The sequence below is a fragment of the Oncorhynchus mykiss genome, chromosome 11, assembly GCF_057628025.1.
Source record: "Oncorhynchus mykiss isolate SJ-2025 chromosome 11, ASM5762802v1, whole genome shotgun sequence".
NCBI lineage: Eukaryota > Metazoa > Chordata > Actinopteri > Salmoniformes > Salmonidae > Oncorhynchus > Oncorhynchus mykiss.
This window is the reverse complement of record NC_143032.1, coordinates 62,428,615-62,445,460: the sequence shown is the minus strand read 5'-3', so window position 1 is coordinate 62,445,460 and position 16,846 is coordinate 62,428,615. Positions and strand designations below refer to the sequence as shown.

The following is a 16,846-nucleotide window of genomic DNA, read 5'->3' as shown; positions in this document are numbered from 1 at the left end:
GTAAATAAGATTTTGTTCTTAACCGACTTGTCCAGTTAAACAAAGGTTAAATAAAAACATATCTCAACTTGGATGTCGGCCCAACACCTCAAGCTCAACCGCGAGAAGAAGGAACTGATCTTCCTCCCGGGGAAGGCTTGTCTGCTCAAAAACCTCTCCATCACGGTTGACATCTCCACAGTGTCACCCTCCCAGAGTGTAAGGAACCTTGGCGTGACCCTGGACAACATCCTGTCGTTCTCTGCCAACATCAAAGCAGTGACCCGCTCCTGCAGGTTCATGCTCTACAACATCCATAGACTACGACCCTACCTCACACAGGAAGTGGCGCAGGTCCTAATCCAGGCACTCTCCTCTCCTGTCTGGACCACTGCAACTCGCTGTTGGCTGGGCTCCCCACGTGTGTGATTTACCCAGAACACAGCAGCCCACCTGCTTTTCAACCTTCCCAAGTAATCTCATGTCACCCTGCTCCTCCGCACACTCCACTGGCTTCCAGTTGAAAGCTCACATCTACTACAAGACCATGGTGCTTAGCTATAGAACAGCAAGAGTAATTGCCCCTCCCTAACTTCAGGCTATGCTTTAACCCTGCACCACAACCCGAGTGCTCCATTCAGGTCTCTTGGCCCACCCAGCTCCCTCTCAGCCCTGTCCAAGCTCTTCTCTGTCCTGGCACCCCAATGTTGGAACCTGCTTCCCCCTGAAGCTAGCACGGCAAAGTCCTTGCCCATCTTCCTAGAACATCTGAAACTAGGAATGCACCGATATGAAATGTTTGGCCGATACAAAAAAACCTATACCGATATTTACAATTTGAGGCCTTTTAAGCTTTCTCCTACAGTTAAATAGTTAACACACACACTGACCAAAATGTTATTTAGTTGGCATTTATGTATGTCCCCATTACCAGCGACGTGACGGGCTTTAGCCCACTGCCCCAGAGTAGAGCATAATGGAATCCGCTCACGAATCAACATTTTTGTAAATTCCTTTCGAATTTACACGCATTCTCCCAGTAAAACACATGGGAAAGCATGTCACTTTTGAGAAATTACGTTTTTTTTTTACCGACAGGCGAAGTGAAATACACTGTTTAAACTGGAAGACAGATTTTGATAGCATCCATTGGACCAGACCACTGAATGTTTGAATTCAGCATCAACACACAGACAGCAGCTCTAGTTGTCTGGGCTGGCATTATGGTATACGCTCGCATCCCTACATCCTCCTGCCTGATTGAAGCTGTTTTGTGCAGGCTACAGAGGCTAGCTAGTGTGAAAACCGCAGCATGAGGAACGACGTGTGTCTGCACTGCACGTTCTTAATATTACATGAATGTATTTTTATTAGAGAACATTCAAAAGCAACAACTGAGGCACTGGCTGCCAGATTTTAGGACGATGGAAATTTAATAACGACGATGAAATTCTCTGCTTCGACCGCAATAGACGTTGACATCAAGAAGCAACTTCCTCAGGTTCTTTACCCGAAATAAAACCATTCTCTGGACAGGCTACACCGGCCTGTGCAGATTCTCCCAGTCATGGCTCTGGTTACTTTGCAGCGCTCCCCTACCCCAAGCGCTGCATCCACAGCCAGCACTACCACCACCAACGTGGGGGAGGTAAGTTTGGAAATAGCTGGAGAGACGTTCTAGAAACGTCAAGAAAGCGCGTAAGAAAACACCGGGGATACGTGGGAGTATCATAGGTAGGCCTTGTAGCTAGTGTTTTGTAGCGACGGGATAAGCTAGTTTGGTACTAGGCTCAACTCCATCACTAGCAAGGTAGCTAGCTGTTTGGAAAAGCGAGCAATGCTATTGCTAGCCAGTAAAGTTATTAGGTAGCTACCCAACTAACCCACAATACACGCAGGTTACCTAGTTAGCTAGCGTGTACTTATTTTTTAAAAACTAATTAGCAGTTGATTTAACGTTAACATATTAATGACCAACATTAGCTAGCTACCACTTGCCATTTCCAAATTACTATGGCATTAGGTACCTAGTTTTCATTCGTATCATGCATAGGTACCTTGTTATTTTATCACTGAGTATGTATTAAACATACTTTTATTGCACACAACGTTGTTACAAGCTTGAGCTTTAAAACCCACAACTAGCTAGTTTGCTCGTTAAATGGAAGTGCTTTTAAACAAGGTCTGTGCTGTTTTCTTCTCTATCCTGCTGGTGAATGTAGTAAACTAGCTTGCTAGCCAGCTAACACATTTGTTTTGTGTGTGTAACGGTACTGCAGTGGTGCCATAAAATCTGGTAGACCAAAATGTTGGCTAGCTAAACGTTAGCTACTTTTGCCAAAACCAGTGTTATTATGGACAGTATGTAATGTTCTATATACTGATTTATATAATGTCTTCTAAAGGAACTGTCAATGAGGTGAAATGTGGCATAACTTCATACAGCCATGTCATGTGGTAGAGGCCTAGTAATTTCCCATACAGAGAGTAGTCTGACAATACAGACAAGTAAAACAAAAAATGTATTCCCTTTGCCATCTTGAACACTTCCAAGATGACAAAGGGACCCATGTTACTGCTCCTTGTGTTTAAGTGTTTTATTTGTTAGCTGAACCATGAGTCCGTATTAACTTTAGCTAATGCTTTAATTCCATCACAAAATGCAAGGTAATTCTAAACAATAACATGACCACTTTTTTGATATTTCAAAATATAACAGTTAAGCCTACACAAATCACCCCAATGGCATGTGATGTAACTCATATAGAAATTATAGTTCGTCAAAGTACTGTTTTTGAATTGATAGTACACCTCGACCAGTTGGGGGTGCTAACTGTTAATATAAACTGTAGTCATGTAAAACTCAACAAAGACACTAGCCTCCGGAAGGAAGGTTGTATGTCTCCACTAGGCACTAGCCCTTACTGAGGAGTAGAGGGTGGATTTGTATCAAAGAAGAGAACAATCATCGTTATATCAAGAACTGGGACCATAGCATTAGCTGATCTTTATTTTCTTTCATTAGACTGCTTCTTTGCCTTAAAATACTGAGTCATTGGGCCTAACTCATTACACCTGCAATGTGAAAAAGAGATGTGTAAAAAGAAACACGTTTGTCATGAGGATGGCGATAGTTGAGCTGGCATGACAGAGGACTGGCCTTCCCTGTCACTCACTTTCCATATGGGCTGGAATTGACTGACTGGCTGCCTCGTTGCTCCCAGGGCTCTGCCCAGGGCCCTGTCTGATGAGGAGCAGCCAAGCCACTCAGGAGGCTGCTGCAGCTATGATGTCATTCTCACATGAATGGTGGAGGGAATGAGAAGGGGAGGATGGTGGTGGGGTAACAATATGGTAGCTGTTGTGACGGTGGAAGGTAGGCTACATGAATTTGCCAAGAATAGCAAAAGTGAAATATAGCTATTAGCCCTACATGTAGCGCTGGAAATTGCCAGGGACCACATGATGCAATATTATCACGATCGCAATATGTATTGCGATTCTATATACACTACCGCTCAAAAGTTTGGGGTCACTTAGAAATGTCCTTGTTTTTGAAAGAAAACCACTTCTTTTTTTGTCCTTTAAATAGTACCATAAAAACACCAGTCTCAACGTGAAGAGGCGACTCCGGGATGCTGGCCTTCTAGGTAGAGTTGCAAAGAAAAAGCCATATCTCAGACTGGCAAATAAAAATAAAAGATTAAGATGTGCAAAAGAACAGACACTGGACAGAGGAACTCTGACTAGAAGGCCAGCCTCCTAGAGTCCCCTCTTCACTGTTGAGGTTGAGACTGGTGTCTTGTGAGTACTATTTAATGAAGCTGCCAGTTGAGGACTTGCGTCTGTTTCTTAAATGAGACACAAATGTACTTGTCCTCTTGCTAGTTGTGCAACTGGGCCTCCCACTCTTTATATTCTGGTTACTACCAGTTTACGCTGTTCTGTGAAGGGAGTAGTACACAGCGTTGTACGAGATCTTCAGTTTCTTGGCAATTTCTCGCTTGGAATAGCCTTCATTTCTCAGAACAAGAATAGACTGACTAGTTTCAGAAGAAAGGCCTTTGTTTCTGGCCCTTTTGAGCCTGTAATCGAACTCGCAAATGCTGATGCTCCAGATACTCAACTAGTCTAAGCAGGCCAGATTTATTGCTTCTTTAAATCAGAACAACAGTTTCAAGCTGTGCTTACACAATTAAAAAAAGGGTGTAATAATGATCAATTAGCCTTTTTAAAATGCTAAACTTGGATTAGCTAACACAATGTGCCATTGAAACACAGGAGTGATGGTTGCTGATAATGGGCCTGTGTAGATATTCCATAAAGAAATCAGCTGTTTTCAGCTACAATAGTCATTTACAACATTAACAATATCTGCACTGTATTTCTAATCAGTTTGATGTTATTTTAATGAACAAATGTGCTTCAACATATTGCTCACCATATGTCTGCTGCAGAGGGCCATGAGGAAACGAGTTTTGATTAGTCATGGAAACAAAAGTACAATCACAACCTAAATGCTCTGCCTCTTTACCCACGCGGAGAGTTTCATTCCTCGGTTTTAGACTCTTCCCTACGAAGTGAAATCCTCTTTCTATTCATGGCTCTAACTTGTTGCTTTTATGTCTTGCTGTGGCAGAATTATGGCTGTAATTTCACTTGTAGCAGTTGCAGGGCTGTTCAGGTGAACTATTGGATTACCCTCCCTGGTGTGTTTCACCTGGCCCCTCGGTGCCCTTCCCCTGGGTAGAGGCCAACCATATTACCTTACTGGCACTGTTTGTTTAGATGGGGACATAAACCTTTACTTTACTCACAGTTTTGTGTGTTTGTGAAACTTCAAATTTTTATGAAAGACAATGAGTTTTCTTTGCTGTTTTCTGCTCATCACAAGTGTAATGCTCGCTTTATTTAGTTAGTTCAGAAATGGAAAGCGGCGTGTGTTTTTGGAGCTGAAATGCAGTATTGGATACAACTTGTCACAAGTATTTGCTCTCATTGTTGCTGTACTCTGGCACAGCCTACCTTACCTTGGCAGGGAGATTGCTAGTAGTGCTTTGTTTGACATCCCTCAGGTTTTAGTAGGTGAAACTTCTGGATAATGGCCCACCTCAGTTACCTGTCACCATGTACAGATGTAGGATCTTAATTAGAGCCAGCTTGCTACAGCAGAAAAAAAATCCTGCAGCAACAGGAAATTAGAATTATGTATTTCATAATTAATAGACATTTCTGTAGAGGTTGATAACATTTCTTTTAGGGAAAATCAAGTGAAATTTCAAAGTGAAAATGACAAACTTGAAGCCTTTTTAAAACCCAAATACAGTACAAGTTTGCATTTCCTGCTGGGCACAAAGTTCGTAGCAACAAAAGTGATCAAATTAAGATCCTGCATCTGTAGTTCTATCCTGATGCTTCCAATCTATGATATCCCTCCTGGTACAATAAGAACTGTTTTGAAGATATTACTGTTGTGAAACTTTATCATGAATAATGGCCCCATTCCCTCCATTTAGTGGCGCTCACCTCTCTCATAAAGTCAGGTATCTAGGTTAACAATGAACATTTATGAGTTGTCATATTTCTTATGACCCAAACAGTGGGTGTCACCAGATCTTAACCCAATTGAACAATAATGGGAGGTTCTGGAGCGGCGCCTGGGGCAGTGTTTTCTACCACCATCAACAAAACACCAAATTATGGAATTTGTTTTGGAAGAATGCTGTGGCATTCCTCCAATAGAGATCCAGACACTTGTAGAATCTATGCCAAGGCTCGTTGAAGATCGCCCTATTCTGTTAACTTATACCTAAATAATGTTGTTGACTCGTCCTATACTCGTATTTGTGGTCAAAGCATAAATTGTAGAAAAACACTTCAAAAACCTCACCTCAAACTTGTCTCAAAGAGTTTTAAAAAGGCTTGCTATTTACTCAAAGAACATTAGTACATCACTGGGGCCAAGCTTCCTGCCATTCAGGACCCTATATAATAGGCGGTGTCAGAGGAAAGCCCATAAAATTGTCAGAGAATCCAGTCACCCAAGTTAGTGTTTTCTCTTCTACTGCATGACAAGTGGAACTGCCAAGTCTAGGACTAAAAGGCTCCTTAACAGCTTCTATCCCCAAGCCATAAGACTGCTGAACAATTAATCAAATGGCCACCGGACTATTTACGTTGCGCCCTCCCACCCAAAAACAATTTACATTGTTTTGTACACTGCTGCTACTTGCTGTTTATCTATGTATAGTCACGTCACCCCTACCTTCATGTACACATTTCCTCTAACCTGTACCCCTGCACACTGACTTGGTACTAGTACCCCCTGTATATACAGTTGAAATTGGAAGTTTACATACACTTAGTTTGGAGAATGAAACTTGTTTTTCAACCCCTCAACAAGAAATTCTAGTTTTGGCAAGTTGTTTAGGGCATATACTTTGTGCATGACAAGTAATTTTTCCAACAATTGTTTACAGACAGATTATTTCACTTATAATTCACTGTATCACAATTCCAGGGGGTCAGAAGTTTACATACACTAAGTTGAATGTGCCTTTAAACAGCTTGGAAAATGCAAGAAAATGTCATGGCTTCAGCAGCTTCTGATAGGCTAATTGACATCATTTGAGTCAATTGGAGGTGTACCTGTGGATGTATTTCAAGGCCTACCTTCAAACTCAGTGTCTCTTTGCTTGACATCAAAATCAAAAGAAATCAGCCAAGACCTCCAGAAACAAAATTGTAGACCTCCACAAGTCTGGTTCATCCTTGGGAACAACTTCCAAATGCCTGAAGGTACCAAGTTCATCTGTACAAACAATAGTACGCAAGTATAAACACCATGGGACCACGCAGCCTTCATACCGCTCAGGATGGAGATGCGTTCTGTCTCCTAGAGATGAATGTACTTTGGTGCGAGAAGTGCAAATCAATTCCAGAACAACAGCAAAGGACCTTGTGAAGATGCTGGAGGAAACGGGTACAAAAGTATCTATATCCACAGTAAAACGAGTCCAACATCGACATAACCTGAAAGGCCGCTCAGCAAGGAAGAAGCCACTGCTCCAAAACCGCCATAAAAAAGCCTGACTATGGTTTGCAACTGCACATGGGGACTAATATCGTACTTTTTGGAGAAATGTCCTCTGGTCTGATGAAACAAAAATAGAACTGTTTGGCCATAATGACCATCGTTATGTTTGGAGGAAAAAGGGGGACGCTTGCAAGCCCAAGAACATCATCCCAACCGCGAAGCACGGGGGTGGCAGCATCATGTTCTGGGGGTGCTTTGCTCCCGACCTCAATCCTATAGAACATTTGTGTGTAGTACTGAAAAAGCGTGTGTGAGCAAAGAGGCCTACAAACCTGACTCAGTTCCATCAGCTCTTTCAGGAGGAATGGGCCAAAATTCACCCAACTTAGTGTGGGAAGCTTGTGGAAGGCTACCTGAAATGTTTGACCCAAGTTAAAACAATTTAAAGGCAATGCTACCAAATACTAATTGAGTGTATGTAAACTTCTGACCCACTGGGAATGTGATGAAATAAATAAAATCTGAAATAAATAATTCTCTCTATTCTTCTGACATTTCACATTCTTAAAATAAAGTGGTGATCCTAACTGACCTAAGATGGGGAGTTTTTACTAGGATTAAATGTCAGGAATTGTGGAAAACTGAGTGTAAATGTATTTGGCTATGGTGTGTATGTAAAGTTCCGACTTCAACTGTAGCCGCGTTGTTTTATTGTTATGTTTTTTAAAATTTAGTTTATTTGTTGTGAGTAAGCATTTCATGTTAAGGTCTACACTTGTATTTGGCGCATGTGACCATTTTGATTTGAATCCAGGTGAAAGCTATGATCCCGTATAGCTTTCAGGAGGAAGCCTGGTTGTTCTTCAAAAGTGCTCTCCTCACCATCTTAAATAAGCATACCCCTTTCAGAAAATGTAGAACTAAGAACTAAGCACCCCCTGCAGCAACTGGACCCTCTCTTCCTAAAATTATCTGCAACAATTGTTGCAACCTCTATTACTAGTCTGTTAAACCTCACTTTCGTATCGTCTGAGATTCCTAAAGATTGGAAAGCGGCCGCGGTCATCACCCTCTTCAAAGGGGGAGACTCTAGACCCAAACTGTTACAGACCTATATCTATCCTGCCCTGCCTTTTCTAAGTCTTCGACAGCCAAGTGAACAAACAGATCACCGACCATTTAGAATCCCACCGTACCTTCTCCACTATGCAATCTGGTTTCCGAGCTGGTCATGGGTGCACCACAGCCACGCTCAAGGTCCTCAACAATATCATAACCGCCATCGATTAGAGACAGTACTGTGCAGCCGTCTTCATCGACCTGGCCAAGGCTTTCGTCTCTGTCAATCACCGTATTCTTATCGGCAGACTCAACAGCCTTGGTTTCTCTAATGACTGCCTCGCCTGGTTCAACTACTACTTCTCAGACCGAGTTCAGTGTGTCAAATCGGAGGGCCTGTTGCCGGGACCTCTGGCAGTCTCTATGGGGGTGCCACAGGGTTCAATTCTCAGGCCGACTCTTTTCTCTGTATATATCAATGATGTCGCTCTTGCTGCGGGTGAGTCCTTGATCCACCTATACGCAGACGACCCCATTCTGTATACATCTGGCCCTTCTTTGGACACTGTGCTAACAAACCTCCAAACGAGCTTCAACGCCATACAACACTCCTTCTGTGGCGTCCAACTGCTCTTAAATGCTAGTAAAACGAAATGCATGCTCTTCAACCGATCGCTGCCCGCCTGACTCGCATCACTACTCTAGATGGTGACTTAGAATATGTGGACAACTACAAATTCCTAGGTGTCTGGTTAGACTGTAAACTCTCCTTACAGACTCACATTAAGCATCTCCAATCCAAATTATAATCTAGAATCGGCTTCCTATATCGCAACACAGCCTCCTTCACTCATGCTGCCAACACCCTCGTAAAACTGACCATCCTACCGATCCTTGACTTCGGCGATATCATTTACAAAATAGCCTCCAACACTCTACTCAGTAAATTGGATGCAGTCTATCACAGTGCCATATGTTTTGTCACCAATACCCCATATACTACCCACCACTGCGACCTGTATGCTCTCGTTGGCTGGTCCTCGCTACATATTCATCGCCAAACCTACTGGCTCCAGGTAATTTATAACTCTTTGCTAGTTAAAGCCCCGCCTTATCTCAGCTCACTGGTCACCATAGCAACACCCACCCGTAACACGCGCTCCAGCAGGTATATTTCACTGGTCATCCCCAAAGCCAACACCTACTTTGTAATGGTATTTACAAATAATTACTTCACCACTATTGGCCAATTTGTTGCCTTACCTCATTACTTCATTTGCGCACACTGTATACAGATTTTTCTATTGTGTTATTGACTGTACGTTTGTTTGTGTAAGGCTGTTGTTTTTGTTGCATTGCTTTGCTTTCTTGGCCAGGTCGCAGTTGTAAATGAGAACTTGTTCTCAACAAATACATTTTTTTTTATGTCACTTGTTGAATCTGCTTCAGTGTAGATAGAGGGGAGGAGACGGGTTAAATAATAATTTTTAATCTTTGTGACAATTGAGACTTGGATTGTGTATATTTGCCTTTCAGTGGTGAATGGGCAAGACAAAAGATTTAAGTGCCTTTTGAACGGGGTATGGTAGTAGTTTCCCGTGTGTATCAAGAATTGTCCACCACCCAAAGGACATCCAGCCAACTCAACACTACTGTGGAAAACATTGCAGTCAACATGGGCCAGCATCCCTATGGAATGCTTTTGACACCTTTGTAGAGTCCATGCCCTGATGAATTGAGGCTGTTTTGAGGGCGAAAGGGGGTGCAACTCAATATTAGGAAGGTGTTCCTAATGTTTTGTTCTCTGTGTAGGTGATATATCATAGAAATATGGAAACACTGGACAATTATTTTAAGATGCTTTGTTGGTGTTTCCTTTATTTTGTCAGTTACCTGTAGATCCATGTCCACCTGATACTAATGGCTGCACTGTAGCGCTTCAATGTCTTGAAGTATCAGATTTGGTAATTTTTGTTTCTTTTCCTCTGCTTTTTCTTGGTTTGCAGGACTTTGGGAGTGACTATGAGCGGCAGCTAAATCAGAGGTAAGTGTTGTTAATACTTAGTGTTTTAGTGGACTTGCTTGGGTAGCCCAGAGCTGCTTCTCTTTTCCATGGTGGACTGGAGCAGGATAATGCTAGATGGAGATTAGGAGGACGTTTTTGTCATCTGTGTTTGTTGGTGTGGGGTAAGCATTCTAGATCTACTCATTCCTGGTTCCTCTCAATGCCGGTCACCACTGTAACAAATTATTAAGAAACCTTTGTCTGTCTGTCAGCAGGGATCATCAACTAGATTCAGCCGCGGGCCGATTTTTGTCTTGAGGGGATGGTTTGCGAGCTGGAACATGATTAGAAATCATCTGTAGACTGCAATTTGACCACCAGAATCCCAATCCTATATAATATTTTACTAAAACAAAAGAAATCTTGCTTAAATTTATGCAATCACGTGTCTCTATTATGCTTGGGAATACACAATTAAAATCACCGATTTATTGATGTTTTTACAGACTTACTTTACAGACGTACAACAATGATATTGGGGGCCCAAATAAAACCACCAGTAGGGGACAACTCTGTAGACCAGGGTTCCCCAATCTTTAACAGACAATTAGACTAAATGTTGTCTTCCCTCTTTTGGCTCGTTATTGTTGCGACAGGTGCTTAAACAGTGATTGTCTGTCTGTTTTGGTCACTACTAGAGGTCGACCGACTGAAAGAATAAACGTCTTGTTTTCGAGATGATAGTTTCTGGATTCGACCATATTAATGACCTAAGGCTCGTATTTATGTGTGTTATTATGTTATAATTAAGTCTATGATTTGATAGAGCAGTCTGACTGAGCGGTGGTAGGCACCAGCAGGCTTTTAAGCATTCATTCAAACAGCACTTTCGTGCGTTTTGCCAGCAGCTCTTCGCTGTGCTTCAAGCATTGAGCTGTTTATGACTTCAAGCCTATCAACTCCTGAGATTAGGCTGGTGTAACCGATGTTAGCGGAGTGCGCGCTAATAACGTTTCAAACGGCACTCGCTCTGAGCCTTCTAGTAGTTGTTCCCCTTGCTCTCCATGGGTAACGCTGCTTCGAGGGTGGCTGTTGTCGTTGTGTTCCTGGTTCGAGCCCAGGTAGGGGCGAGTCGAGGGACGGAACCTATACTGTTACACTGGCAATACTAAAGTGCCTATAAGAACATCCAATAGTCAAAGGTTATTGAAATACAAATCGTATAGAGAGAAATAGTCCTATAATTCCTATAATAACTACAACCTAAAACTTCTTACCTGGGAATATTGAAGACTCATGTTTAAAGGAACCACCAGCTTTCATATGTTCTGAGCAAGGAACTTAAACGTTAGCTTTCTTACATGGCACATATTGCACTTTTTCTTTCTTCTCCAACATTTTGTTTTTGCATTATTTAAACCAAATTGAACATGTTTCATTATTTATTTGAGGCTAAATTTATTTTATTGATGTTTTATATTAAGTTAAGTGTTAATTCATTACAGATATTAAAAAAAACTGTCCGATTAATCGGTATCGGTTTTTTGGTCCTCCAATAATCGGTATCGGCGTTGAAAAATCATAATCGGTCGACCTCTAATGGACATATCTGATATTGGCAGAAAGCTTAAATTCTTGATAATCTAACTGCACAAGTTAAAATAAGTGTTCATTCAGTATTGTTGTAATTGTCGTTATTACAAATAGATTTTAAAAAATCATCTGATTTAATCTGTATCGGCGTTGAAAAATCATAATCGGTCAACCTCTAGTCTTAATCAACTCACTGAATGGATTTAGTGTGCCGCTGAATTAAGTTACTTTCCTTGTATGAAGCAATCAGAGTTTTTAGGTGAAATTGGGTATAGAGGGAGGGGCATGTGCACCACTGGCCTGTATTGCTTCATTTGTCAGCTTTTATATGGATGTGTAACGTCACTCACGAACAAAGGTGTTGACATTCAGAGACACGATTGTTTTCAAGCCCATCATCCCACTTTCCTTAGTCCTTTTTTTTTTTTTTTTTTCTCCATTCATGTGCGTGTGGGTCAGACATTAGTTTATTTTTGTTCTCGCTGAAAACAGGATGCCTGAAAGCTGGTCATAACTTCCTGCTCTACTGTGCCCCAGGACAAAGGGGGAAGAGTGGAAGAGGTCAGCACGTCACCCTTCCTACATAGTGAGGGATGTGGTTCTCTGGCTCCATGGGGTCAATAATCTTGGTAATTAATCGCAGGGAGATTTACTGTGTTCTGCCTCCATGCCCTCATGCAGTGAAATCTGAGACTGCTGTGAATGTTTTGGGCATTTCCACGGAAACAACTTATGATTCCAGTTTTTTCACTTTAAAATGTATGCCAAACAAAAATCATTGTATTGAAACTTTAACAAACAATACAACTCTATTAACAATTTCCACTGAAAAATGTACAAAAACTAATTTAGTGGAACTGTGCAGATGCCATCTTTGGTAATGGAATTACGGACTTGTTTTTCATACATTTTTTTAAATGTGCAAGTCAGTTAATTAAGAACAAATTCTTATTTACAATGACGGCCTAGGAACAGTGGGTTATAACTGCAGAACGACAGCTCGGGATTTTGTCAGCTCGGGATTTGAACTAGCAACCTTGCGGTTACTGGCCCAACGCTCTAACCACTAGGCTACCTGCCGCCCTATGTAATGTAATTCTCATGTTTCACAAGTTTGGACAGCAGAGCACAGTAGAGTTCAGTACAGTACAATGTACTATGCTCTACTTGTCTTAACTGTATTGTACTTACTGTGCGGTACTGTATTGTGCTCTACTTACTGTACTATCCAAACTTGGGAAACATACGTACATCCATGATTGGACCAAATCTGAACCTGTCTGATCCGTCTGTGGACGTTAACATCAAGGCCAGGAGGGACTGACCAAGTTTCAACTACTTATCAACATCCGGTGTCAGTCGGTACTCATTGGGTGAGTATGTTGGTATCAGTAAATGGAAAGAGGGGGCTCATGGGTAGGTGTCTAAGAGCTGGGAGAGGTGAGAGTGAAAGGCATAGAGGGAGGGGTGGTCCAAACTGTTGTAACACTCTTGGTTTGACCACCGGACGACAAAGACAAAGAAAACAGTTGAACCTAACCGTATGCCAGTTGAACGGAGGACAGTAGCAGGTGACCCGGCTGTGGTTTGTGACGATTATGATTTCCCGTTGTAGCCAATTCAGTTGCAGTAATTCTGTTTACATTTTTATTTTTTGTAGTAATCATTAAATTACGAGTTCTCACATTCATAAACAAATGTGAAATCAGTAAAATCACTAGTTGGTGAACTTTTATTATTCTCCCTCATGATGGAGAGAAATGTGAAAATACCTTAGTTATGTGGGTGTTTGGTAATGGACTTAAAAGCACAAGGCAATATTTCTTAAACTTACAGAAGGTAAACAATATCTCAAACTAAATATGTGTTGATATTATATTGAACAATACTATAAACTCAACATGCAACAATTTCAAAGATTTGACTGAGTTACAGTTCATAGAAGGAAGCCAGGTCCACCCACTGGGGAGGCAGTCCCAGCCAATCAGAATTAGTTTTTCCCCACAAAAGGGCTTTATTAAGTTCCTTGCTCAGAACATGAGAACATATGAAAGTTGGTGGTTATTTCTCTCTATACCATTTGTATTTCATATACCTTTGACTATTGGATGTTCTTTAGGCACTATAGTATTGCCAGTGTAACAGTATAGCTTCCGTCCCCCTCCTCGCCCCTACCTGGGCTCGAACCAGGAACACATCGACAACAGCCACACTCAGAAGCATCGTTACCCATCGCTCCACAAAAGCCGCGGCTCTTGCAGCGCAAGGGGAATAACTACTCCAAATCTAAAAGCGAGTGACTGCTGGCAAAACGCACGAAAGTGCTGTTTGAATGAATGATTACGGGCCTGCTGCTGCTCAGTCAGACTACTCTATCAAATCAGACTTAATTATAACATAATAACACACAGAAATACGAGCCGTTGGTCATTAATATGATCGAATCCGGAAACTATCATTTCGAAAACAAAACGTTTATTATTTCAGTGAAATACGGAACCGTTCGGTATTTTATCTAATGGGTGGCATCCCTAAGTCTAAATATTCTTGTTACATTGCACAACCTTCAATGTATATCATAATTCCGTAACATTTTGGCAAATTAGTTTGCAATGAGCCAGGCTGCCCAAACTGTTGCATATACCCTGACTCTGCGTGCAATGAATGCAAGAGAAATGACACAATTTCACCTGGTTAATATTGCCTGCTAAACTGGATTAGTAGTTATAACTAGTGATTATCATTGATTGTTTTTTATAAGATAAGTTTAATGCTAGCTAGCAATTTACCTTGGCTTCTACTGCATTCGTGTAACAGGCAGGCTACTCGTGGAGTGCAATGGTTAGAGCGTTGGACTAGTTAACTGTGCGGTTGCAAGATTGAAACCCCTGAGCTGACAATGTGAAAATCTGTCATTCTGCCCCTGAACATGGCAGTTAACCCACAGTTCCTAGGCAGTCATTGAAAATAAGAATGTGTTCTTAACTGACTTGCCTAGTTAAATAAAAGGTTTATTTAACATTTTTTTTTAAATATATATTTTTTTAAATCGGAAATCGGCACCCAAAAATACAGATTTACGATTGTTATGAAAACTTGAAATCGGCCCTAATTAATTGGCCATTCCGATTTAATCGGTCGACCTCTAATGTCCATGTCCTGGGAAATGTTGTTACTTACAACATCATGCTAATCGCATTAGCCTATGTTAGCTCAACCGTCCCGTGGAAGGGACACATATCCCTAAGAAGTTTTAAACGTTAGCTTTTTTACATGGCACACATTTTTACATGGCACATATTACTTTCTTCTCCAACACTTTGTTTTTGCATTATTTAAACCAAATTGAACATGTTTAATTATTTATTTGAGGCTAAATTGATTTTATTGATGTTTTATATTAAGTTAAGTGTTTTCATTACAGATAAAAAAAAAATGTCCGATTTTAATCGGTATCGGTTTTTTGGTCCTCCAATAATCGGTATCGGCGTTGAAAAATCATAATCGGTCGACCTCTAATGGACATATCTGATATTGGCAGAAAGCTTAAATTCTTGTTAATCTAACTGCACTGTCCAATTTACAGTAGCTATTACAGTGAAATAATACCATGCTATTGTTTGAGGAGAGCGCACAATTTTGAACATAAAGTTATTCATAAACCAATTAGGCACATTTGGGCAGACTTGATACAACATTTTGAACAGAAATGCAATGGTTCATTGGATCAGTGTAAAACTTAACACATACACTGCTGCCATCTTGTGGCCAAAATCTAAATTGCGCCTGGGCTGTAATTAATACATTATGGCCTTTCTCTTCCATTTAAAATATAATGGTACAAAAAAATACAGAATAATGTTTTTTTTTCTTTGAATTATCTTTTACCAGATCTACTGTGTTCTCCTACAGTCTTAATATTTCCACAAACTTCAAAGTGTTTCCTTTCAAATGGTACCAAGAATATGCATATCCTTGCTTCAGGGCCTGAGCAACAGGCAGTTAGATTTGGGTATGTCATTTCAGGTGAAAATTGGAAAAAAGGGGTGGATCCTGAAGGGGTTTTAAAGATACTGCTCATTAACAGTGATTTAAACAAATTTGTGCACAACATTTTTGAGTTGATAATTTCTGGGACCTTTTTTTCAGCTCATGAAAATGGGGAACATGTCGCGTTTATTTTTGTTGAGTATTGTTGGCGGGGGTGTTCATGTCAACATTGTTATTATTATTATTTTTCAATGTATTTCTGATAACTAACAATTTCAGACCTGGAAACATGAATAGGCGGCACACTGCATGAGAGATGGAACAATGTTGTGACCAGGGGTTGGAACCTAAATGATTTTCCAATTGTTTCATTCTGTTCTGTTCTAACCTGAAAAACAAAGTTCTGATCTGGTTCGAACCCCAAAAAAGTAATTATTTATATTGTTCCTTTTTATTAACCTCTCATTTTTTTATATTTAGCTTGACATTAAACTACTTCACCAATCAGTGCGGATAGAGCAGCTTGCTATGGAGCGGGCAACCTATAGTTACCCAGTGGTGGAAAAAGTACTCAATTGTCATACTTGACTAAATGTAAAGATCCCTTTTAATAGAAAATGACTCAAGTCCAGTAAAATACTACTTGATAAAAGTGGTTTTAAATATACTAAAGTATCAAAAGTAAATGGAATTGCTAAGTTGTACTTACGTATCAAAAGTATAAACTATTTCAAATTCCTTATTAAGCAAACCAAACGGCACATTTTTGTTTGTTTTCGTGACAGATCGACAGGTCTTTGCGACAGATCTTTACCCAGCATATCAATAAACAGTCAACTTATTAATAGCTTTGTATCATCATTCTGAACAGTCTTAACATCCTTGCATCTGCAAAAACCCGAGCCTTATGATTCAGTACTACACAAATTTGTTTAATTTATTTACTAGCTAACTTAATGTTAACACAGGATAAACATACACACTTAATACATTAGAAACAGGTCCCTAGCGGACTGACAACAATATGGCTGTTCGTTACAAAAGCCATGGAGAGGGCGAGGAAAGAGAGCGGGACAGAGACACTAAACGTTGGTACATTTAGAAACTACTCTCACTTATCCTTTCACACGAACCGCCGCCCGCTTGGAGTAATAAATCATGAATGTATTTACTTGAAAATGCCT

The 16,846-nt window shown here is 40.7% G+C and overlaps 1 protein-coding gene across 8 annotated transcripts in view; it reads left to right on the top strand.

Annotated features, from left to right (window-relative positions):
• The first annotated feature begins 908 nt into the window (after positions 1–908).
• LOC110536116 (slingshot protein phosphatase 1a) overlaps positions 909–16,846 on the top strand; it is a 62,871-nt gene continuing 46,933 nt past the window's right edge. For 2 of the 8 annotated variants that reach the window (XR_016484631.1, XM_021621683.3), the window contains exons 1-2: positions 1,008–1,627; positions 10,081–10,118. Coding sequence is in view for 2 of the 8 variants with exons in the window: in XM_021621683.3 (XP_021477358.3) it covers positions 1,547–1,627; positions 10,081–10,118 (119 nt within the window). In the remaining 6 variants the exon portion in view is untranslated. Of the gene's footprint in view, positions 1,714–10,080; positions 10,119–16,846 lie in introns of all 8 variants that reach the window. The other 6 variants (XR_016484632.1, XM_021621684.3, XM_090190816.1 and 3 more) reach the window with 5 other exon arrangements.